General features: G+C 36.3%; 1 protein-coding gene across 1 annotated transcript in view; it reads left to right on the top strand.

Moving 5' to 3' along the window:
• The window catches only part of PGM2L1 (phosphoglucomutase 2 like 1), a 60,041-nt gene extending 41,009 nt beyond the window's left edge, over window positions 1–19,032 (top strand). Inside the window, exons 6-14 of the mRNA XM_020879844.2 lie at window positions 1,922–2,115; window positions 3,185–3,374; window positions 3,922–4,016; window positions 4,720–4,900; window positions 6,818–6,911; window positions 7,231–7,360; window positions 7,617–7,806; window positions 11,485–11,618; window positions 13,513–19,032. Coding sequence (XP_020735503.2) covers window positions 1,922–2,115; window positions 3,185–3,374; window positions 3,922–4,016; window positions 4,720–4,900; window positions 6,818–6,911; window positions 7,231–7,360; window positions 7,617–7,806; window positions 11,485–11,618; window positions 13,513–13,615 — 1,311 coding nt within the window. The 3' untranslated portion in view covers window positions 13,616–19,032. The remainder of the gene's footprint in view (window positions 1–1,921; window positions 2,116–3,184; window positions 3,375–3,921; window positions 4,017–4,719; window positions 4,901–6,817; window positions 6,912–7,230; window positions 7,361–7,616; window positions 7,807–11,484; window positions 11,619–13,512) is intronic.
• The last annotated feature ends 6,157 nt before the right edge of the window (window positions 19,033–25,189 follow it).

A 25,189-nucleotide genomic window follows, 5' to 3' on the forward strand; every position in this document is an offset into this window, starting at 1 on the left:
TGTTTTATTCTTATTCTCTGTAGCTGCACTGTCCAATCTGATAGCCAACAGCCACCTATGATTACCCAACACTTAAAGTATGACTAGTCTGAATTGAGATGTGCTGTAAATGTAAAATACACACCAGATTTCGAAGACAGTACAAAAAAGGCATGTGAAGTATGTGGTTTACATTGTGGCTCACGTTATATTTCTATGGCCCTGCTGAGCTATAGAATAAGTTTCTAGATGTGAAACTTCAGAGTCAAAGGAACTATGAAATAAAGTTTGTCATTCTTTATTCAAGGTGGTTGTTCCAACTGCTACTCTCACCGGCAATATAGGAGGGTCTTTATCCCACACTGTCCATTATTGTTTGTCAAACCTTTTCATCTTTGCCAGTCAGATATGTGGAAATGTTATCTTGAATCTGTACCTGTCTTGTGAGTGAGGTTGAGCATCTTTTCATACATTTATAAGATATTTGTGTTCCCTTTCCTGAAAAGTCTATTAAAGGCTTTACTCATTTTTGTCTTTGGTAGTTGCTCTTTGCTCTTTTCCTTGTAGATTTGTGAAAACTCCAAAGTAGTGCTTAGTCATCTGTCTTTCAGGTATTTCTCCACATATTATTGTTTACCTTTTGACTATTTTTCCATGCATGTTATTATGGTATTTTTCTCCATCTGGAAAAATTATTTTGGCATTTCATTGGTATGATATTTCACTTGTACATTACTTTAGAGAGCTTCAGTATTTTTGTAATTTTTGAGTCTCTTTATTCAAGAACAGAATGTATTCTTCCAAGACTTCTTTTAGACCCTTTAGTAGCATTTTAAAGATTTTTTATCTTTCACATTTCTTTTTAAGTTTATTCCTGGGTTTATTTTTTTGCACAGATTTCTCTGTTACTGTATCAGGGAGGGATGCTTTCTGCTACAGGTTCAGAAAACCCATAAAAGTGGCTAAAGTTGATAGGAGTTAATTTTTCTCACAACAAAAAATCCAGAAGTATGTGGCAGCTGGTGTGGTTCTATAGCTCATTGTTGTTGGACCTAGCATCCCTGCAGTTTTGTTTTGGCCTTTTCTTCAAGTGCTCATTGTATAAGCGGTGCTGTACCTCTAGGCATCACATTCACATACAAGGCAAGAAGAAAGGCAGGGAGAAAGGCCAAGATTATTTTTCTCATGTTAAATAAATTTTCATGGAGAGCTTTCAGGGCTCATGAACAGGATCTTGTTGGTTGCTTGGAATGTGGGAGCATCCGTTCAACTGGATTTTTGGTTCTGTTTTTTAAATTTCTGCAGGAACCTCAGGAGTTTCACCAACTGGGAGCAATTTTTATGTTACTGTAGACCTCAGATTTGAAATATTTTAATCACCCAGAACTTAAGAAGAGAGACATGCTACCTTACCATCTTTCAGTAATAGTGGGCAGAGCTTTTTCTGTTCTATATTTCCACAAGAAATAGTAGACTTTATTTGGTGTGACATAAATCTAGTTTAATTTATAGCTGAAAAATAAATTCTTCTTTATCATATAACAGAACCACTTTATAATGCTAAAATTTCATAGTATCAAGTTTTTTTCATGGTTTCTTAGATCTTCTTTAGTATATAGTTATAGATCTAAGATTATGATTGGATGCTATGATATATACATATTTTAGCAATGTCATAATGGTGCCCTGATTATACTTTACTTGTATTGTTATTAAAATGTACTTCTAAATGAGAAAATAATATAGAATCATTTTGTTGAAAAGTCCCTATGGAATCATTACCATCAATATCCTTAGGTATTTATTAAGTTAGTCCAGCGTTGACATTTTCTACTTGACTAATTTGGTGTGCTTCTTTGTAAAGTCAAATATCCCTGTTGTAGCTAAGAAAACATATGGCCAACATTTCAAGTGCTTATAGCTGTGTTTACCTATCTTCTAGGTTTATTGGGAAAATGGTGCTCAGATCACATCTCCTCATGATAAAGAAATTCTGAAATGTATAGAAGAATGTGTGGAACCCTGGAATGGTTCTTGGAATGATAATTTAGTGGATACCAGCCCACTAAAGAGAGATCCTTTGCAGGACATTTGTAGGAGATACATGGATGATCTGAAAAAGATCTGTTTTTACAGGTATCCAAGAGGGAATGTAGGGTAATATTACCTTACCATAAGATTAACAAATAACAGAAAAAATAAGGATAAAAATATGTTGGCTATTCATTATAGTAAAATTATAGGTAAATAATACAGTTCATAGTAGTCAAAAAGTAGAAATAACCCAAATATTCAAATATTCATCAATAGTTAAATGGCTAGAAATATATTTTTAGTATATCCATACAATGAAATATTATTCAGCAGTAAAAAAGAAGTACTGTTGCATACTACAATGTGGATGAATTTTAAAAATAGGCTAAGTGAAGGAAGCTAGTCACAAAGGACCACATATTATACGGTTATATTGATATGAAACGTCTAGTGTAGACAAATCTATATAGAAACAAAGTATATTAGTGGTTGCCTGTGGCTGGGAAAAATGGGAGGGTTAGGGTGTGGTGGCTTTGGGGTATGGAGTTTTTTGGGGGGTAATTAGAATTTTCTAAAATTTATTATGGTAATGGTTGAACAACTCTGTGAATATAGTGAAAACCATTGAATTGTGTACTTTAGGATGAATTTATAGTATATTGATGGGTTTCCCTGGTGTCTCAGATGGTAAAGAATTCACCTGTAATGCAAGAGACCTGGGATCAATCTCTAGGTCAGGAAGATTCCCTGGAGAAGGGAATGGCTACCCACTCCTGTATCCTTGCCTGGAGAATTCCATGGACAGGGGAGCCTGATAGGCTACAGTCCATAGGGTCACAAAGAGTCAGACACGACTTAGCCACTAACACTTTTAAACTACTTTTTAACTACTACTAATTACCTCTTAATAAAGTTGTTAAAAATTATAACTCAATATATGTATTCACTGTATATAAGGAAATTTCCTCTAAAATTTTACTTTTCCTTACCAATTTCCATGTTCCTATAACTATTCCATAAATAGCTAACGCTTTTCAGAGAACATTGTGGTTTGTTGAGTGTAGTTTTCCTATCCTGACAAAATAGATTTTAGCCTTTTCTCAAGATTATTTTAATTATACCACAAGTAATGAGTTTTATGACATTGATTGAATGATATTTTCCTTTACAGGGAATTAAACTCAAAGACCACCTTGAAATTTGTACATACATCTTTTCATGGAGTCGGACATGACTATGTACAATTGGCTTTCCAAGTATTTGGTTTTAAGCCTCCAATTCCAGTACCAGAACAAAAAGATCCTGATCCAGACTTTTCTACTGTTAAATGCCCAAATCCTGAAGAAGGAGAATCTGTGCTGGTATGTTTTTTCTGTATTTAAATTATGATTTAGTATATTAAAGTTTATCATGTGGATAGGACTCTAACAATTCAAAGATTACTTACAGAAGCAAAAACTACTTTAGCTTACATCTTTTAAATTGTATTAGAGCCATATATTCTGTTTTGTTTGAAATCTCTATGGTGGATTTCCCTACTTCCTAGTCTTATTTTAAATTTAGCCAAACTAGATTAGCAGATGCAAACTATTACATATGGAATGGATAAACAACAAGGTCCTACAATATAGCACAGGGAACTATATTCAATATCCTATGATAAACCATAGTGGAAAAGAATATGAAAAAGAATGAATATATATGTGTGTACCTGAACCATTTTACTGTACAGCAGGCATCAACACAACCTTGTAAATCAACTATACTTCTGTGAAATAAAGTTAAAAAAATTAGCCAAACTATATTCCTTCTAAAATTCATTATCACTAACATAGTGCATACATTTAGGAAAATGAACATTGAATTTAACATCTTCAATGTAATTCAGCTTTTTGGGTCACTATTCAGGAACTTTCTTTGAGACTGGCAGAGAAAGAAAATGCCCGGATAGTGCTGGCTACAGATCCTGATGCTGACCGACTGGCAGTGGCAGAACTTCAGAAGTAAGTAGAAACTGTTATTTGACTAAAATCTTAAACTTTGAAAAGCAGGTTTTGATTTTAAGTCTTACAGGCTCATTGGAAATAATTTTTTAAAAAGTGAAAAGAAATCTCCTGTAAGCCCACTATCCAGAGATAACCACCTAGGTTGATATTTTGACATTTCCTTCCTGTTTTCTTCATTCAAATATTCAAGATGTATTTGTTTTTTATAAAATTGTGGTCATCCATATATATATTAATACTTTTGTGTCTTATTTTCCACATAATATTGTACTATTAGCATTTTTCTCTATCTTTAAATATTATTTAAAATATTAATTTTTAAACTAGTGTAGTATCTCAACAGATTGCTTTATGAATGTAATCATTTCCTAATCATGGTTCTTTGGGTTGTTGTGTATTTTTGCCATTATAATGTCATGAAAAATGTGCTTACATAAAAAGGACACCATATTATAACTTTTTTCTCTTCAAGTAAGAAAATACAAGTAACAGTGTCATAGCTTTTCAAAGTACATTGCTGCCATTCCTACCCTAAGCTCACCCTGAGTTAGAAAAGTAATAGTAAATGTTTTCTGAAAAATCCCATAGAGTCATTTTTAGGTTTTCCTTTGTGAAGGATGGTAATTTGTAGGTCCTGGGGTCAAGAAGTTTTAATGAGAAGTTGCAAAGATCTTGACTTGAATTTTCATTCTCTCTACAGTGGTGTTTGGAAAGTGTTCACAGGGAATGAGTTGGCAGCCTTGTTTGGGTGGTGGATGTTTGATTGCTGGAAGAAAAGTAAATCAAGAAATGCTGATGTGAAGAACATTTATATGTTAGCCACCACAGTCTCTTCCAAAATTTTGAAGGCAATTGCACTAAAAGAAGGATTTCACTTTGAGGTAAGAATAGGTAATATCTATGTGCTCCTTTTCTAAACCTGTAAGCTAAAGCCATCTCCCTACCAAAGTTAACTTTTATTGATTTCATTTCTAATTCCCTCTTTTCAAATGCTGTTAACACCTAAATAAGAGATTAAGTCTTTTTGATAGTTTGGAGACCTTGAGCCAAATTCATCCTATATGTGAGTTTCTGAAACTAAGATAAACATTCTTACAAATTGCATTAATGCTTATTTTTCCATACAACAGTATCTGGCTTTCTTACCAAGAAAATCTGGCTCCCAGTGGCCTCATAAATAACATAAACTCCACTCCAAAAAAAATGTAGGTTTCGTTCAGTCTTAAGAAACTTTTAAATTAAAAAAAAAAAAGAAAAGAAAAGAAACTTTAAGTAGTCTCCTAAATTACAAATTAAGACCCAGTGATCTACATCCAAAAAACGTAATGATTCTCTCCCAACACAGATCATTAACCTTTGTGAACCTCGGGCAGTTAAACTGACCTCTTTTATAGCTACTGGGACTAATGCCAATTAAGTTGCTTTTCCTCTGCCCACTTTGCCAAATATCAGTGAAAAAGTCACCTCTGGGCGTTTTTCTTGAGCCACAGTCAAGCTATAGGTCTTAACACTAATAGGCTAACTAAAAGAAAATGATACCTTTCTTAATGAAATAGAACTTTCAATCTCTGGCTTTCTAAATTGCAAATAGCAAAATAGAGGAAATGGAAAATTCATTCAAACCTAAAATTCTGAATTACTATTGTTGTTCAGTCACTCAGTCATATCCAGCTCTTTGCGACCCCATGCACTGCAGCACGCCAGGCTTCTCTGTCCTTTATTATCTCCCAGAGTTTGCTCAAACTCATGTTCATTGAGTCAGTGGTGCTATCCCAACCATCTCATCCTCTATTGCCCCCTTTTCCTCCTGTTGTCAATCTTTCCCAGCATCAGGGTCTTTTCCTTGTAGCAAGAAAACGCATAATGAGCACAAAAGAGAAAAAACATGCTTCTAAAGACCAATATTATATATGTGCTTTCTTGTTTGTATTACAGGAAGTGGTGCTGCAGAGATTTGGGGCTTTTTTTTTTTTTTCTCAGTGAAGAGGTGGAGAGGTGAATGAGAAATCTTAAATTAGTAAGAGAGCTCTAGAGTCGCTGTGTATCACATACTCTTTCTAACTCTAAAGCAGTTCATGTCTTTAAAATGAACACTAGCTCATCAGATGAAAAGTCCAAATCTAATTATCAAAGAAAAACCTACTAACTTTCCTGATGGTTTTATTTGGGCCATGGTGTTATGGTAAAAGTATACTTGGTTCAAGTATATGTTGTAATAATGTTGAAAGTGCGTTGTTAACAAGCTTTATGGCCTTCGGTTACTCAGAGGGACTACATTACAACCTTCATAGGCACTTTTACATTTAGTGCTTATAATGCAACTTAAAGAGCTATTTCTGAGAAGTGATATTGAATCCTGGCTCTCTCATATGCTGGGTACTCTTGGGCAAATTTACTGAACCTCTGAGCCTCTGTTTCAGTAACAGAGTTTTTGTGATCATTGAAAAAGATAATGATGTAAAGCAACTATTACAGTGCTTGGTAAATAGTGTATGATCATAATATATGTGTGGATTTATGGTACTTTGTGACTATATACATCGCCACTTATTGGATTATATTTGGTGAATTATATCACTATTATTATGCTCGATAAATAGCAGGTCATCAGTCGTGGCAGTGTATATATCCATGCACTTTATGACTGTATGTTTACCACTATATAAATCTTTGTAGACTGAAGACCATAACAGAAAATCATTATCGACGTGTTATGTGCATTTAGTGATGGACTTTTCTCTAATATATATATTTTTTGAGACAGTCACTTAACTAGAGTGGCCTCTTCTGCATTTCAGGAAACATTACCAGGTTTTAAATGGATTGGAAGTAGGATAAAAGACCTCCTGGAAAATGGGAAAGAAGTCCTTTTTTCATTTGAAGAGTCTATAGGTATGTAATAAATATTAAAATATTTGAAATATGAATGAGAGCACTTTTTTCAAATATAGTAATTCTGTAGAGAGGAATTTTTGTCATCTGGTTTTACATTTTGAGTTATAAAAACTATCAAGAACTCAGAAATGTGTAAGTACATTTCTCATCAGAAAAAAAAAACCCTTAAAGGTCCCTTACATATGTTCAGTATCAGTGGGTTTCCTTTATTACCAGGCTTTTAAATGCATTGATCCTTCTGAAGAAATATGAAACTATTGAAATTATGCGCAGGCTTATATTTTCCTCCTTTTTAAAGGTGTTTTTTAATTCTTAGGTTTTCTGTGTGGAACTTCAGTTTTGGATAAAGATGGTGTGAGTGCAGCCGTTGTTGTTGCTGAGATGGCATCGTACCTGGAAACCATGAACATAACATTGAAACAGCAACTGATTAACGTTTATGAAAAGTAAGTTCTACTATTTGGAATTTCATGCTCTAATTTCTTTGGTGCTACTTTTAACTTTATAAACTTATTTTGAGGAATAGTCATTCCTTTTTAAAAAGTACTAATATTAATAAAAAAAAAAGAATAAAAAGTATTAATATTGTCCGCATGAAGAACTGCCACTATCTGCTTAACACAATAATAGGCTTATCTGTAATTTGTACTTTTCTAAAAAGTGACTTGAAATCTGATTTTAATACTTTAAATCTTTGTACAGATATGGTTATCATATTTCAAAAACTTCATATTTCTTATGTTATGATCCAACTACCATCAAAAGTATATTTGAAAGGCTTCGCAATTTTGATTCTCCAAAAGAATACCCAAAGTTTTGTGGGACATTTGCTATATTGCACGTACGAGATATTACCACTGGATATGACAGCAGCCAGCCTAATAAGAAATCAGTAAGTACCTATATTTTAAAGTTTTTAACAATTTGTAATAATTCATACTACAGTAAAATGGAAGGTCAAGCCTGTGAGTTTCTTAAAATTTAGGATCCTTGTTTTTCTCCAGAGCAGTTGTAAGTTCACTAACTGGCTCTGACTCTCACCCATCCTGTCCTCATCACTCCCCAAGGGTATAGTATACCCTGAGGGTGGGGAATGGGAAGGAGGATGAGACACAGAATGAGGGAGGGAGGGTGGGAGGGAGAGAAAAAATGTGATAATGCTGAATAATGTTGAAAAATTTTTAAGTCTAAAAGCCTATAATTTCATCATATGATACTGCTTTTATGTGGAATCTAAAAAATTAAACAAATGAACTTATTTACAAAACAGAAACAGACTCACAGACATAGAAAACAAACTTTTGCTTACAAAAGGAGAAAAGGGATGGGGGATTAAGTGGGAGTTTGGAGTTAAAGGTGGCTCAGTTGGTAAAGAGTCCACCTGCAACGCCGGAGACCTGGATTCGATCCCTGGGTCAGGAAGATCCCTTGGAGAAGGAAATGGCAACCCACTCCAGTATTCTTGCCTGGAGAATTCCATGGACAGAGGAGCCTGCTGGGCCACAGTCCATGGGATTACAAAGAGTCAGACATGACTAAGTCACTAACTTTCTTTGGAGTTAAAATATACACACATTAAATAAATGACCAACATGGACCTACTTCGTAGTATGAACTATACTCAGTATCTTGTATTAACTTATAATGGAAAAGAATCTAAAAAAGAATATATATTGCTGTACACCTGAAACTAACACAACACTATAAATCAACTATATTTCAATTAAAATTTTAAAAATTAAATTAAATTTTTAAAAGATGAATGTTTTACTAATCATCTTAGCACCTAAAAAAATAAATGAATAAATAAATAAATGCCTATAATTTCAAAACTATGTGCCTTTCTAGTTTTAGCTTCCCTTTCAATCTTATTCCCTATGAATGAGTGGCTTCCTAGGTGGCTCAGTGGTATCCCTTTTTAACCTTATTTTCTATACCTCCAGCCAAATGGGATAACATACATATACTTCTTATATATAAACATTAAAAAATTATTTTTCTATTTTTGCTCAAGCTTTTTCCTTAGTCCACTTTTTCTTCCTACTGCTGCAGATTCACACTTTAGCCATTATTTAAGACTTCATGCAGATGTCACCTCCTCCATATACGCTCCAGGTCTCATAATCAGATATCTTCCTCCTGAGGTTTCTTTTTATATTGTGCCTTCCTCTGTTCACTTATCACTTTGTATGTCATGTTACCATTGTCTTGTGCATGGCAGATTCATTTCTAATATACCTTTATGCCTCTCAAAGCTCTTGCCTACACAGTAGGTGCTCAACTAACATTTAAATGCCATAGATTGCTGATTATATTTATTTTGTTATTATTATGATTGTTATTATTAACCTAAATTTCCATGTATAATGGTCTGATATTGTCTCAAGAGTCTAGGAGCATAATATATTTTGGAAAATCTGCAGCCTCTTATGTAGAATACTACCCATATTCCCTTTGTGTATTTTCATCTAGTCAACCAAAATTGGTTCTTCTTTGTTGTTATTCTGTCTGTATGCACGTATGTTTTTCTGTGTTTATAAACTACTTGAAAAGAAGAACCAAATGTTTTCCTTCTTTTTATTTCTCTAGTGTTGCTATGGTTAGAATAGCTCTTGGTATGATGCTTTTCCCCTCTTGACTCCCTTTAAAGTTTATGATATTTGTTATTCAAAGTGCTTTCCTATCTATTCTCCACTGATGCTTACAACAGATTTTGTAAGGCTTGTAGTATGGATATTTGTTAATCCCCTGGGGTCACATAGTGACTGTCAAAGACTTCCTGAGTTCTTTCTTCTCCAACTTCAGATTGACATTCATCTGTGTGTTCAACAGGCATTTATCACAACCCTTCTGTGCTATACCGAGAAGAGAGTAATGACAAAGACACTGTAGGAGTCTAGTAGGGAAACAGTCAAGTAAACTGATTACAAAATGATTAGGGGGTGCCTAAGAGTGCCATGAAAGAGCATAGGAAAGACCCTTACTCGGATTTGAGGGGCTCATGCAGGACTCTGCAGAGGACTTTGTGAGCTGAGTTCTAGAGTTTGGGTAGGAGTTATCCAGATGTAGAAGGAACAGAGAATGTTTGAGGCAAAGGGAGCAGTAAGCACTACGTCTGGAGGTGAGAAGTCATGTTTTCTTTCAAGGAACCGCAAGAAGTTCTCTACAGCAGTAGCACGGGGTGCAGGGAAGGATGGCGTGTACGGTGAGTGGGTCAGAGAGGGGTGAGAAGATCAATTAGTATGCCGTTTCAGTAACGGAGATGAGAGACGACAGGAGCCTGAATGTAATATGGTAGCAGTAGTGAAGGAGAGAGCCTGACAAAGTTGAGTTAAATACAGGGTAGAATAACCAGGACTTGCTAGTTGATGGTCAGTGAGTGGAACAGAGGGAAGGAAGGTTTCTGTCTTGAGCAGCTAGTAGTACCACTCACGGAGAGGACCAGGCTCAGGACCCCTGAGGAAAGGCTCCACCGTCAACTCCTCCACCCCAGTACAACCCCCATAGTTCCCTCGAGATCCCTTCACAGATTTGTGAAGGTTTGTGGTGCAGGAAGAGTACCTGTGTTAATCTATATATTTGTCAGTAAAACTTCATTCTTGTTTGATTTTTAGGTAATTATATATATTTGCACCCCAGTGGATTTATTTTGCCTGCCCTCTAGGATGTGTGCACTCTGCTTTGGAGACTGTTGAAAAACTATCTGTGAAAGTGTCTTGAAATTGTGAAGCACTTTGCAAAAGTAGAGGTAGTTTGGACTTTGGGACAGATAGGCCAGGTTTCAATTTCTTGCTCTGCCACTTAGCTGATTACCTTGAACAGGTTGTTTACCCTCTTTGAACCTTGTCTGTAAATTGTCAGTAATATTTACTTTGTAGGATTATTGTTGAGGCCTGGAGATCATGTGTATAAGGTATATAGTCCAATGCTTCTACAATTATAAATAGTCAGTAAATGGTACAGTTATGAATTATTATGAATGTAATCTTTTGTATTTTAAAATTCTTTAAAATATTTTAAAAATTTTAATTGCAGTTAAAAAAAAAAAAATGCAGGGGCTTCCCAGGTATCTTAGTAGTAAAGAATCTGCTGCCAGTGCAGGAGCCACAGGAGACATAGGTTTGATCCCTGAGTCAGGAAGATCCCCTGGAGGAGGAAATGGCAACCCACGCCAGTGTTCTTGCCCAGATAACATCATGGACAGAGGAGCCTAGCAGTCCGTAGGGTCGCCAAGAGCTGGAAACTACTGAATGACTGAGCATGCAAAAAAAAAAAAAAAAAACCCATAAAATTATCATCGTAATCATTTTTAAGAGTTCAGTAATGTTAATAATCACATTGTTGTGTAACAGATCTCCAGAACTACTTCATCTTGCTAAACTGAAACTCTGTACCCATTAAATAAGTCTCCATTTCCCCCTCCCTCTAACCCTTGGCAACTGCCTTGCTACTTTCTCTTTCTATGAGTTTTACTGCTTTACACACCTCATATAAGTGAAATGTATTTTACAACTCTTGAAAATGAGAAAGGTACCAAGTGTAACTGAACCTTTGTTGCAATTCTGCCTAGGTGCTGCCTGTAAGTAAAAGCAGCCAAATGATTACATTTACTTTTCAAAATGGCTGTGTTGCTACTCTTCGGACTAGTGGAACAGAACCAAAGATAAAGTATTATGCAGAGATGTGCGCATCACCAGACCAGAGGTAGGAATCAACTTTTAAAATATTATGTATGTATAAAAGCTTTATTTATTTCAGAACTGATTTCACTTTGCTGTACCACAGAAGCTAACACAACATTGTATAGCAATGTACTCCAGTAACCATTAACTAAAAAATGCTTTATTAAGAGATGTAATTCACATACCCAATAGCTCACCCATTTAAAGTGCACAGTACAGTGGTTTTTAGTATATTCAGAGTTGTGGAAACATCACTATAGTCGATTTTATTTTATTATTATTTTTTTTTATAGTTGATTTTAGAACATTTTCATCACATCAGAAAGAAAGCCCCTTTCAATGAGCCATCACTCCCTTTTCTCCTTCTTCCCAGCCCTAGGCAACCACCAGTCTGCTACTTGTCACTATAGATTTTCTTATTCTGGACATTTCATATAAATGGAATCACATAATATGTGGTCCTTTGTGACTGGCATCTTTTATTTAGCATAATGTTTTCAAGTTTCATCCATGTTAGCATGAATCAGTACCTTATTCCTTTTTTAGAAATTTTGTTTTCATGGCCCAGTGATATGCCAATGTATAGATACACCATATTTTTAATCTGTTTATTAGAGGAGGGACATTTAGGTTATTTCCATATTTTGGCTGTTATGAATAATGGTAGTCTGAATGTTTGTGTTCAAGTTTCTGGGTGGTCATATATTTTCTTTTAACTTGGGTATATATCAAACTTACATAAGGAAAACTGCCGGGCCATATGGTAGTTCTATGTTTAACTTTTTGAGGAACTGCCAGACTCTTTTCCAAAAAAACTGCATTATTTGGGAACTGAATCTTAATTTTTTAGTGAATTTATGTTCCTGGGAAGACTCTTTAAAGCTTGAACTATTTAGGCTAAGCATAAAGAAATGACCAACAAATAATTTATTCATTGCTAAATATTCATTTTCTACATTTAATATGATTTGATTTAATATGCTGAATTAATATCCTTTTAAGAGAGTATAAATTGTGATAACTTGACTTTAATAACATTTAGAGGGTATTTAAACTTATGAGTAGTATCTCCTATAATGTTGTCGTTGGTCAATACCTATTGGGGAAGGAGATTGTTTTTGGAATTGCCTTCAGAGCAATGTACATTAATTATTTAGTATTTCTCTAAACCTTTGTGTTTAAGAGTAGATTTTATTTCCTTTGGGGGAAGAAAATGACCTCCTGAAGTCATTCAGAGCAGAGTTTAAAGTAAAGCAAATTTAAAAAGAAAAAAAAGTAAAGCAAATTGAACAGTGCTATCTTTGGTTTAAAATGAAGCGCGATTATTAACATAATAAAAATTAAATTTGTTGTGTAGCTTGTAAAATGACGGTGAAGGCAGTTTTAAGAAGACTTCTGAAAAGAGAGATTTTTGGGGTAATGGCAGCTCTTCAGGTGATAACAGAAGGGAATACTTGGTATTTTTTTAAACATCTTACATTTTTAGTTACACTTCTTTCTTTACTTCCTAAAAGATATGCTGTATCATCCCATAATAATGTATAAGAGGTATGCGTCGAAGTATTTCAGGAAGCCAGTTTATCTTAATACCTGGTATTGGTGTTCTGAGCCATTTAAATTGCCTGCTTTAGGAGCAGTCTTTAGATATACTCAAACTCATCCATGTTTCATGTACCAAGGACCTCCTTTTAATGCAGTTCAATTTCAGTTTGTGAGAATGGTGTTTTCTGTGAGTGTGATTCCCCTCTTTCCACTTTTGGTCTTGTTTTGTTTTACCCGAGTGAATTTCTCTCTTGTTTACCAGTTACTTAATCATCCCATGAAGTATATGCACTCTTAAAAAGTTTACAACAATTTAAGCACATTTTAAGGCTATGGAAATAAAGAATTTCAAAACTCTTAACCTTTTTCCTCAGTGACACTGCCTTACTCGAAGAGGAATTGAAGAAACTGATTGATGCTTTGATTGAGAATTTTCTTGAGCCCAGTAAAAATGGACTGACCTGGCGTTCTGTTTAGCATTCACCAGAACATCGTTGCTTTGCCCCGGTCCATGGAGCAGAGCAACCAAGAACCCCATGCATTGAACTCGGGTTAGCATTCTCTCTGTGTGTCATCTGGCCAAGTATCTTTTTCCTTTATTTTCTTTCTTTTTGGTTGGCTAGCTAAACAAACTGTATAAATATGAAATGGCTAGAAAGAAATGATTCAAATTTTTTCATAATCCTGAACAAAAGTCATTACATTAAAAGTATTATGGTAACACGTCATTCTTCCTTCAACAGAAACGAAATACAAATGTGAGTTTTCTTATTACAGTGTGATTAAGCTTAGTTATCTATTCTTGTGATTGTGTATAGCACAGTTTTTCTTAAAGGAAGATAAATGTTGTATAATTGTAGAGTTAGTTAAGGAGATGAATCCATAAGATTGGCAAGAAAGTGACACTGCTCCCAGAATACTGTGGAAAAGTGCCATTGTTACATTGCAGGTATTAACTTACAAATGAGAGTATCTGAAATAGGATATTTAGCATTTCTAGGTTAGAACAGGTGTTACAATTTGTAGTTTCAGCACCTCTGTTTCAGGTGCTCTTGGTGCAGTGTAAATTTATTGTATTTATTTAAAATTCTAACATTTACCGAACATAAAACAATAGTGGCAACATTCCTAGTGGCTTGGTTCTTTCTCAGTGCCTGTTCAAGGCATGGTTTGAATTGAAAGTGTTCTTCCACTGAGTATAATTTAACCAGTTTTAATTTTAATTTGCAGACAGTTAAAGAAAGTCTTCCAAACTATATAGGTATTTCTCCTCTATTTAAAATAGATTGTTGATTTAAAAATCTTATGAATGTAAGTAAAAACCTTAATAAAAACAGGCTCAGTATAACTAGCTAAGGATCTTTATGTTAGAATTGTGTCGGTTATCACAGCCTCTAAGTAAAGAAAACTACTGGAACTAAGAAAGGAGCTATGAATTTTTAATTTAAAAGTCTGACATTGAAATTACATTTTTACAAGAATATTTGTTTCTTTATCACATGAAGTAGTGCTCATTTTACAAGAAATAAAACATCAAGATTTTAGATCTTACAAAACAAGCTACATGTTTTAAAACTGAAGTCCAGTTTATCCTAACATCTTGCTGACTTCTGTAGAGTTTTTTATCATGAGTACTATTTATCTCTTTTAGTGGGAGAAAATTTTTTGGGAGGGGAACATCACTTTTGGTTGATTCTGCATCTCTAAAAAAGAGTTAATAGAGAAGTGTTGTTTAATCTTCTTAAAGTGTATTCTGTCCTGTATTGCTCACAGAGTACTTAGCACACGTGGTATAGTTGAGTCAACAATCATGGGGCCTTGGATGTACATAATTATACTAAACAAATTGCCTGTGGGAGATAACTGGTATGAGAGAATTTATTTCCTAGAAAAATAATAATATAAAATTAGACTAGAATATTTATTGAATCATGATTTGATTTATTGCAGTTATCAGCTAATATTTGACTCCAGATAATCCAAATGTGATTTTCAAATTACTGTATTGCCACTATTGTTCATTTGTTCCTTCCTTACTTTCTTATAGCTGAATCTTGTGTGACTGTAGATAATAGAGCTAAATGTAGAGTACTATTCCTGAATGAGTTTGTTTCCAAAGGCTTTGCACTAAAGAAGAAATGTGTAGAATGTTTTGCTTGTTTGCTTTTAGGAATGTAGATTGTCATTTAGGAAATGGCCTATATTCTACAAAGTGGTATGAACAATGCTATATATATATATATATATATATATATATATATATGAAAAATGATGTATATTCTGTTTTAGTATCTGTGTTTCAGTGACTGAAGAACAAAGTGGAGCTAAAATGATACAATAGCTCATTCATAATCACTAAAGCCATGCTTGTCATTCTACTATAAAGAGAACAGTTTTGAATGCAACAATATAATGCAACAAGAGTCATCTTAATCAAGGTGAAAAGTCATTAAGGCTTGGATTCTTATGTCAAAAATTTAAATATCCAAAGTTAAAATTAAAATTTTACAAATGTTCTCAAAGAGTATAGATTGAAGGAATTATTTGATTCTAGCCAAGCTCCTGAGCGTGATATTTAACAGGAGCTTGACATGGTAGGTGTATACGTGTCTAACAAAATTAATTCAGTGGCCCAAGACAACCAAGAAAAACAGAAGTACTGGCCAGTAGGGCTCAGCCTTAGGGTCTACATTATCTTTTTCTTTATGAACAGTATCATGGAAATGAGTGCCTTCTCATTAAGTGTGTAGATCAAAACTGATATTTTCTAGAGCTTTGGGGAAAAGAAAAAAATTAATCAGGCAAGCTTAAAGCACTGGAAATAAACAGTAGAAATAAACAATAGAAAAGTGGCAGAGTAAATGGCACTCAGTAAAGTGCACAGAAAATGCTTCATGTGAAGAGCAAACTTACCACCTGAAAGGTGGGAAATGAACTGGCTGTGGGCAAGTTGTTTACTTGTTATGATGAGCAGATAGTGATGCTTTGTCTCCTTTTATTAGTGACTGCTAAGAAGCAGCAAAGGAGGCCTTTGAGGAGGTAAGAAAAGTACCCTCATAGGATTCAGTTCCTGTTAGGATGTTGTGTTTTCGGATCACATGGAAACTGGAGAGGGGAGAATATAACAGAAATAAAAAGGAATGAAATATAGATTGATAAATAAGACCTATAAGAAAAAGCACAAAAGATTAAGATCACTTAACTCTGGAGGGGAGGAAGTTGTTGAGATAGTTTAGTAACTCTTGAGTTATTATTTAAATCTTTTATTGAAGAACTCAAGAAGTAATATGACAGACTGCTCTCCATCTCCAGCAGGGACAGTTTAAGAGGGAATAAGGATTTTTTTTAATACAATTAAACATTTTAGTATTATGGCATATGCTAAAAAGCTGTTTAACAATTTTTTAAAGTTCCTTCATTGAAATCTCAGGTTGGAACAAAGATGATACCATAAAGAGCATTGAAAGTAACATTTGAGTTTCACTTCATATCTGGAAGAATTTAGCTCACAAGATAGTTTTTGTATATGTTGAGTAGTAGATGCATGAGTTCAGTCTTTATTCACTGTATAAAGACCTGCTTAATTAAACCTGTAAATTAAGTGTGACTTGAACACAATTCCGTTCATCTTGAAGAATGTATAGGATATTTGAGGAGTTTGTGTTAAATATAAATTATTATTACTTGGATGTTGTAACTTCAGCAGACAGAAAGGTTCTAAGAGAGTGGATGCTTTGGAATATCTATATAGGGAATAGACCTCCTATTTCTCAAGCAAGTTGCTTCTGGAATTGATGCAACAAAGATACTAGCTGAAGTTTAATGGAGAAATTGTTCTACAAACTGCTGCTATTGGTGTTTCTCTCAGATGTTTTCCATTGATGTTTGTGATGCTTGAAAAATCCAAATTCTGCTTGGATAAATGTGTTTTATGCCTTTTTCTCTCTACCTCCCTCTTTCCCTAGGTGCCCTTCCACATTCTGTTACTGTGAAAAACTGTTGCCCTGTTACCTCACTTATAAGAAATCTTAACTGTATTCATTCAGAATGCTTTAAACTTATTCCTAAGCTGTTTTTGTTTATGGACTTTTGGTTATTTTGTTATTACTGTGAGAATATTTAAGACATTGTAAGAAGTAATTTTAAATCTATTGCATAATCTTTTTTGGTCTGCTTGGATACTACTGTATTTTAATTTATTACGGCATTTTACAATTCACTTGTTTTCTGAGATTGTTCTAGAGACTGATGAAGAAATACTCATACTAACCAAAATCAATGGTCAATTGATCTGGCATTTTACTTCAGGTTTCCTTGTACTTTGGGCATCCAAAGCACAAGATCTGAGGAAATAAATTTTTTTTTACATTTGTCCCTCAAACCACCTTACCATAAACCGTGAATCTAAGTGGAAAGGAGGGAATATCTCATCGTTGGACTCTTTACACAGCCTAAATTTACTCCTAGTTGGAAACAAGTTAGTGTTTTCTGTTGGTTACTTTAAAATATTCACCATACTATTAAATTCATTAAGACATATCTTCTCTTTGTTAATTCAAGACTGTGTACTTAAAAAAGAGAACATAGAAGAATGACTGAAGTGACCAAGATAAGGGCAAAGTGGCATATCTTTAAAGTTTGCTTCTCGAATTTTTCCACCAGCATAATCCTAAAGCAGAGGAGCATGAATGTTTTGGGGGAAGGGGCCTGAGAGCAAAATCAGAAGCAGCCGGCACTCAAAATTTTGTGTTCTGTCTTGAAAATGTGATTTTTGCATTCTCCGTAATAAAACTGTTTTAGTGAAAAATGATACCTTCAGTCTTCGTGGAAATTGATGCCACCAGAAAGAGGCACCGTGTTTATCATGTGGGCTCTCAGTTTTCTCCCCCGTCCCCTGCCTCAATTGCTATATACCCCTCAGGGGACACACACTGACTCTAGTGTGACACATATACATAGGACATACATAAGATACTCCCTTTAGAAGGTGACCTTTGAAGGTATTAATGCCAAATTGAAGTGACCTGAAACAGTTTTAGTAGCACTGAACCTTATAATATAATCCAAGGCGTTTACCAGTTTGTTCTCCTTAATTATTAGCATCCCTTGACTGTGAAGGAGCACCTGACTCTCAGCTCCCTGAGAGCAGGGATCATGGTTTATTATTTTTCATATCCACACCACCCACCACCTGTTATAGAGTACTTAGTTGGTGAAAATAGGAACTATGGAATTTTATTCTAAAGAAACAAATAGTTTAGGCAATCAAAAATATTACTTTTCTGATTCAGCTTTTAAAACAGTTCTCAATACTGATATGTACACTAATGTTTATTAAGCATGCACACTCTTAAATACTCTGTTTCTTTGGAGAGAGCAGAGCATATTCCTATTTTGGAATTGTATGTAATGCCTACTCTTTTACACTCAAAGCAAGATGTTGGCCAAGAAGGTTAAGAAAGTGTCTGTGTTAGTGCTGTTATAAGCCTACTAATGCTGCCTTCCAAGTGAGTCACAACGAATTGGATACTGTTTGATAAATTTTTGTCCAGTGTATGATTCATCATATATCTGAAGAGAGCCACCCAAACAAGATTTGCACCTGTATGTGACTAGGCCTTGTGTTATAGGCTGAAACAAACTCTCTGTATATTCATTGAATATGCCAGATAAAATATATGCAGTTAAGAGTTAATTATTTTTCTGTATACCAGTAGTTCAAAATTGTACCCTTGTTTTAATAGTTTCTGTCAACATCTTCTCATTTTTCCTTACAGACTACCAGGGTGTATCATAATTACTGCCTATGAGAATTTGCACTTTAAGTATTTGTGTGCGTGGCTTTAGCCAAATGAAGTGTTATCAGTAATAAACAGGTCTCTTCATAGGCATAAGTTTCTGTGTAATTTTTATTATCTTAGATATTATGTAGTTTATAAAGTTTGCTATCCAAACTGAACATGTTTTTGAAATATATTCATGATATACCCTAGAAACTACTTTGACCCTAAATGAGTAGTATAGCTCATTACTAAGTAAATATTTGGCTGGTTAGCCAAAAGTCCCAGAAGAAAGAACTAATACTAAACCTTTTTCCACCTTATTTTTCACCTTCTCTCCTTTAATTGACCTAATTTGTCTGCCCATGCTAGCATCAACATAATAAAAAGTTAAAGGTTTAGAAGTCCCTCAAAGAAGTAACTATGTATCTGTGATAGAGTGGTGGTCATGCAGTTAGTTTCCAGGGTTGTTAGGACTCTGGGGTCCTGGTCTCCACTGCCTGCTTCCTGTGATCAGGTTCAAAGGTAAGATGAGTGACAGTAACATTCTACAAGATCATTTTATCACCTTCCTTGTATATTCTGAAAACCATGCTAACCCCAGCCTTACCTTTTCCTCTATTTTATTGTTGTTTAAACAAGTAAACAATATGGAAAATTTAAGTAGTATTATTACCTGTCTCTGTAGTCTCCACAGGCATAGCCTTTTCACTACATTATATTGCCTAGAACAGTGCATGGCACATAGAAGGTATCCAGTAATATTTACTGGTTGAATGAACCCATCTCACATTTCTGCATGCAGAAGAAAAGCCCTGAATTCTGCTTTGATTCCACACATGCACAGGGTTGCATGTGATGAGAAATATGCAGCAGTGATTCCACCCCGTTTAGAGATTTACAAACCCATTAATCAATATCTCATTCAGGCACCACCTACTTCTCACTACCTCTGGGTCATCTCTGCCCATATCCTGTTGAAATCTCAAGCTAAGCATTTTCTTTCCACTTTCCTGGCCCCATATTTTCCTGGCTTAAAACCTCCAAGTCGTCTTTGATTTATCGTGCCACAGGATATGTACTAATGGACAAGTTATTTTTTTTTAATTGGAGTACTATATTAGTTGATTCACAATGTTGTTAGGTTCTGGTATGCAGCAAAGTGATTCAGGTGTGTGTGTGTATTTGTATATGTGTGTGTGTGTGTGTGTGTGTGTATTTTCTTTTTCATGTTCTTTTCCACTTTGGTTTATTACAAGATGTTGAATATAGTGCCCTGTGCTGTACAGTGGGCCCTCGTTGTTTATCTGTTTTATTCATTGTATCTGCTAATCCCAAACTCCTGATTTATCCCTTCCCTCACCCCTCTCCCCCTTTGGTAACCAATTAGTTTCTTCTCTATGTCTGTGAACCAGTTTCCATTTTTATAAATCAGTTCATTTGCATCATTTTTTAGATTCCACATAGAAGTGATATCATGTGATACTTGCCTTTGACTTCACTTAGTGTGATAATCTCTAGGTCCATCTACGTTGCTCCAAATGGCATTATTTCATCCTTTTTAATGGCTGAGTAATATTCCATTTTATATACATATCACATCTTCCATGGATATTTAGGTTGTTCCCATGTCTTGGCCGTTGTAAATCATGCTGCTATGAACGTTAGGGTGCATGTATCTTTTTGAATTAGTTTTCTCCGGATATATGCCCAGAAGTAGGATTGCTGAATCATATGGCAACCCTATTTTTAGTTTTTTGAGAAACCTCCAGACTGTTTTCCATAATGATTGCGCCAATTTACATTCCCATCAACAGTGTAGGAGGTTCCTTTTTCTTCACACCCCCTCCAGCATTTATTATTTGTAGACTTTTTGAGGATGACTGTTTTGCCCAGCGTGGGGTAATACTTCATTGTAGTTTTGATTTGTATTTCTCTAATAATTAGCAATGGAGAGCATATTTTCTTGTGCCTATTGGCCACCTGTGTTTGACAAGTTCTTTAACATCCTCTGAAGGTAAGGACAAGTCCATTGGCCTGAGACCCACCTAACACAGGGACCAAGAAGCTAATTTAACCTGAAATAGCAATAGGACTGTTATCATCCCCAAGGGAGAATTCATGTGTATTTAGATGGAGATGTTTTAGAGGAGGGATTATAATAAAAAGGCTTCCCTGATAGCTCAGTTGGTCAAGAATCCGCCTACAATGCAGGAGACCCTGGTTGAATTCCTGGGTTGGGAAGAACTGCTGGGGAAGGGATAGGCTACCCACTCCAGCATTCTCAGGCTTCCCTTGTGGCTCAGCTGGTAAAGAATCGGCCTGCAGTGCAAGAGACCTGGGTTCGATCCCTGGGTTGGGAAGATCCCCTGGAGAAGGGAAAGGCTACCCATTCCAGTATTCTGGTCTGGAGAATTCCATGGACTGTATAGTCCATGGGGTCACAAAGAGTCAGACACAACTGAGTGACTTTCACTATAATAAAAATGTTTATTTATTCTCCATCTTTCCTCTCTCGTCTTCCCCAAACTAGCACTTCTTCATTCCTGTTAGTGATATGACCATTCTTCTGTTTATCTTTATTTCCCTCTCTTTACCTCTGGTTCTAATCATTAAATAGACCAGTCTTGCATGTGATTTGCTTTAGATTATGTCTTTGACCTTTATCTCTCTGCTTCATTCATTCATTTTATAAATATTTGTTGACCCAGAAATCTGTAGGAACCAAGAGCAGTGCAGAAGGCTAAGAAGTAGGAAAAAAGACACAGCAACCATGTTACTGCGGGAACAGCACGTTCAAAACACTGTTCCCACTGCCCCACACCACCAGATCACCTGTATTTATTCTTGATGTCTTTGAATTCAAAGCACCTGAAGAGAAGGCCTCAGTGGCCTGGCCTCTTGTCACATGCCCTGCCTCCTGGTTGATACTAAATCCTGGTAATGGAAGGATTTGACCCCTCAGCTTTCTTCTGAATGGTAGCAGGAGACAGCGAGCTGCAGTTACCCTTCCGTCAAGACACAATGACAGGAGGTTAACTCACCAGTTGAAAATTGTGGTGCAGACCAAAGGTGACAATTGAGTACAGTGCCAGACAGAGTATTGGAGAATAAGTAAAAGCTCGGGCACAGGAAGAGGAGGGACATCTTGAGCACAGAACCCAGCACAAGCATGCACAGAACCATGCGCACTTCAGTACCGCCATGTTGGGAGCAGGGATGTGAGCGGAGATTGGGGAGAGGGCCTGCATGCTGTGCTGCAGAACTTAGACTTCAGTCAGTAACTAATGAGAGGCATGGGGGGGTTTAAGCAGAAAGTCTCCAAGAGGTGATGGTGGGGGCAGGGAAAGTATGAGGGAATCCACCACTGGAAAGAAGCTTGAAGGTCATCTTATCCAATCTAATAATTTTCTACCATATGACTACCAAATGGGATAAAGAATTGAACTTCTCCAGTGACAACTTGCCAAGACAAGTTATTCTCTTTGAAAGAAACACTAGTAGAGAGTTTTTATTATGTTCAACTGAAATCTGCCTCCCGCAGCTTCTATTCTTTGGTTGCACTTGGAAACTCAATGTTATCCAAAAATCTGTTTCCTTGTCACTTGAAGGCTTTTCCCCTCAGTCTGAATATGCATAATTCAGTAACTGTTCCATGTGTGACCTGATTTTTAGATCCCCTTCACCTTCCTAATCACCCCATAGACAATTTACTGAGAGCTGGGTCCAACATTAATATAATACCATATGGATTCTAGCCTGCCAGGCTCCTCTGTCCATGGAATTCTCCAAACAAGAATACTTGAGTGGGTACCATTCCCTTGTCCAGGGGATCTTCCAGACTAAGGGATCAAACACGGGTCACCAAATCCTGTGCAGACAGATTCTTTACCGTCTGAGCATCAGGGAAGCCCCCATAATACTATCTATCTATCTATCTATCTATATTTAATATATAAAATTCATAACTATATAAAATATAATTATAATAAATATATTTATATTTTAATATAAATTTTGTTTTGTTTATATAAAAATATAAATTTTATGATAAATATAAACATATCAATTTAATGTATAAAATTTAATATATAAATAATATTAATATATATGCCAGCCCAGAGTAGAAAAAGGTGAGATTTCTAATATGGGAGCAGCACAACAGGTGTCAGGAAGAGGGCTCTGGCCTACAGCACACTCTTTTGTTGCAGGAAGGGAGACCCCTTCCAGGACCCGAGAATGGGCTTTTGTCTAACAGTTGGAAATGAGTTGTCTGATGAGACACACAAGCTGACAAAGCAAAAAACTTTACTGGGAAGAGGCGCCTGGACAGAGAGCAGGTTAAGGGAAAGAGGGAGGTCTGCTCTGCCATGTGACTTGCAGTCCTGGGTTTTATGATGATGGGCTTAGTTTCTGGGTTGCATCTGGCCAATTATTCTGACTTAGGGTCCTTCCCGGTGGCACATGCATTACTCAGCCAAGATGGATGCCAGCGAGAAGGATTCTAGGAGGTGCTAGGACACGTGGCATCTCCTTTTGACCTTTCCTGAACTCTTTCAGTTGGTGGTGGCTTATTAGTTCCATGTTCCTTACTAGGACCTTCTGTCATAAAATAACTCAGGCAAATAGTTACTATGGTGCCTGGCCAGGTTGGGCGGCTTCAGTCAGTGTGTTTCCCCTAACACTTTGACATCTTTTGCTTTATGAACCACTGGTCTCTTAATCCTCAACTCAAGCATCATCTCTTCCAAAAAGCCTTTCCTGGGAACTTCCCTGGTGATCCAGCAGTTGGGACTTTGCCTTCCAATGCAGAGGGTGTGGGTTTGATCCCTGGTCAGAGAGCTAACATGCCTCTCAGTCAAAAAACCAAGACATATAACAGAAGCAATGTTGTAACAAATCCAATAAAGACTTTAAAAATGGTCCACACCAAAAAAATCTTAAAAAAAGAAAAGGCCTTTCCTGCCTGCCACCCACCCCCACCCCACCAACCACAGTGGGCAGGGCCCCACTCCATCTGCCAGAACCCCCTTTGTTACAGCACTTCCCACGCCACGAGGAAATGGTTTCTGAGTGTGTCAGATGCTCCCAGTGGATTGTGAGCTCCCCAAGGGCTGGAATTGGCTGACTCAGTGCAGTTCCCCAGAGCCCAGAACTGAGACAAGTGGATAACGAGCCCTCGGGTGGAGAAAAATGTTCAGCTGAAGTGAACTGAATTGGCATTTAAGCTGCATTACAAGGGTAAGTAAGCTGTGAATAAGGGGATGAGGTGTCCTTGGTCTATGAATAAATTCAACTTAAAGCAAAGAACATCTATGGGTGACAACTGGGAGACAGGGAGACTTGAGACTTGCTGGAGGACTTCCTGCCAGACTGGCTGCGGCAAAGTCATGAGTTGAAGTTGGAAGGGTGGGTAGAGACCAACCTGAGGCTAAATTAGGAAAGTTGGAGTAGGGAAACAGTAGGAGAGTGGGCAGGGAGCAGGGCAGAAAAAAATAGTAACTGGATTAGAGTTTTTTTTCAGCTGTTTGCTATTCCCACATCTGCATGCTTCCCCCTAGTGGACAGGGATCAGAACCTCTGCCTTGGAAGGAACGCAAATTCTTTACAGTTAGGAAAGTCTGAGGGTCAGGTTGGGGATCAACTTGAGTCCACAGAGTGGATTCCTGCAGAACCCAAGTCATCTTCTTCCCCCTGCTCTCCTTCCCCATGACCTGAGGGTGCCTGGTTAATATTCATTCAGTGAATCTTAGTCTTCAGCCAGAAGGAGTCCGTTCTGCTTGTATTCAGAGAAAACTAAGGTCCAGAGAGTAGTGATCCTTTGATTTACAAAGCAGTTCAGGACAAATCTGGGACTAATTCTCAGGTCTCCCAACTGGCAGTCCCTTTCTCCTTCTGTATAAATATTTAGTAACCAGAGCTTTCCAGGTGGCTCAGATAGTAAAGAATATTCCTGCAATGCAGGAGACCCAGGTTTGATCCCTAGATCTGGAAGATCCCCTGGAGAAGGGAATGGCTACCCACTCCAGTATTCTTGCCTAGAGAATTCCATGGACAAGAAGCCTGGTGGGCTACAGTCCATGGGATTGCAAAGAGTTGGACACGACTGAGCGACTAACACTTTCACTTTCAACCTACCAGGAGCAGGACCCTGAACAAAAAGTTGGTAAGACGTAACCCACATATTTAAAAAGACAAAAACAATTACAATGCAATAGAATTGCAGTAGTAAAAGTAAGTATAGAATGCTGCAGGAATAGAGGGCTATCTT

The sequence above is a fragment of the Odocoileus virginianus genome, chromosome 10, assembly GCF_023699985.2.
Source record: "Odocoileus virginianus isolate 20LAN1187 ecotype Illinois chromosome 10, Ovbor_1.2, whole genome shotgun sequence".
Taxonomy (NCBI): Eukaryota; Metazoa; Chordata; class Mammalia; order Artiodactyla; family Cervidae; genus Odocoileus; species Odocoileus virginianus.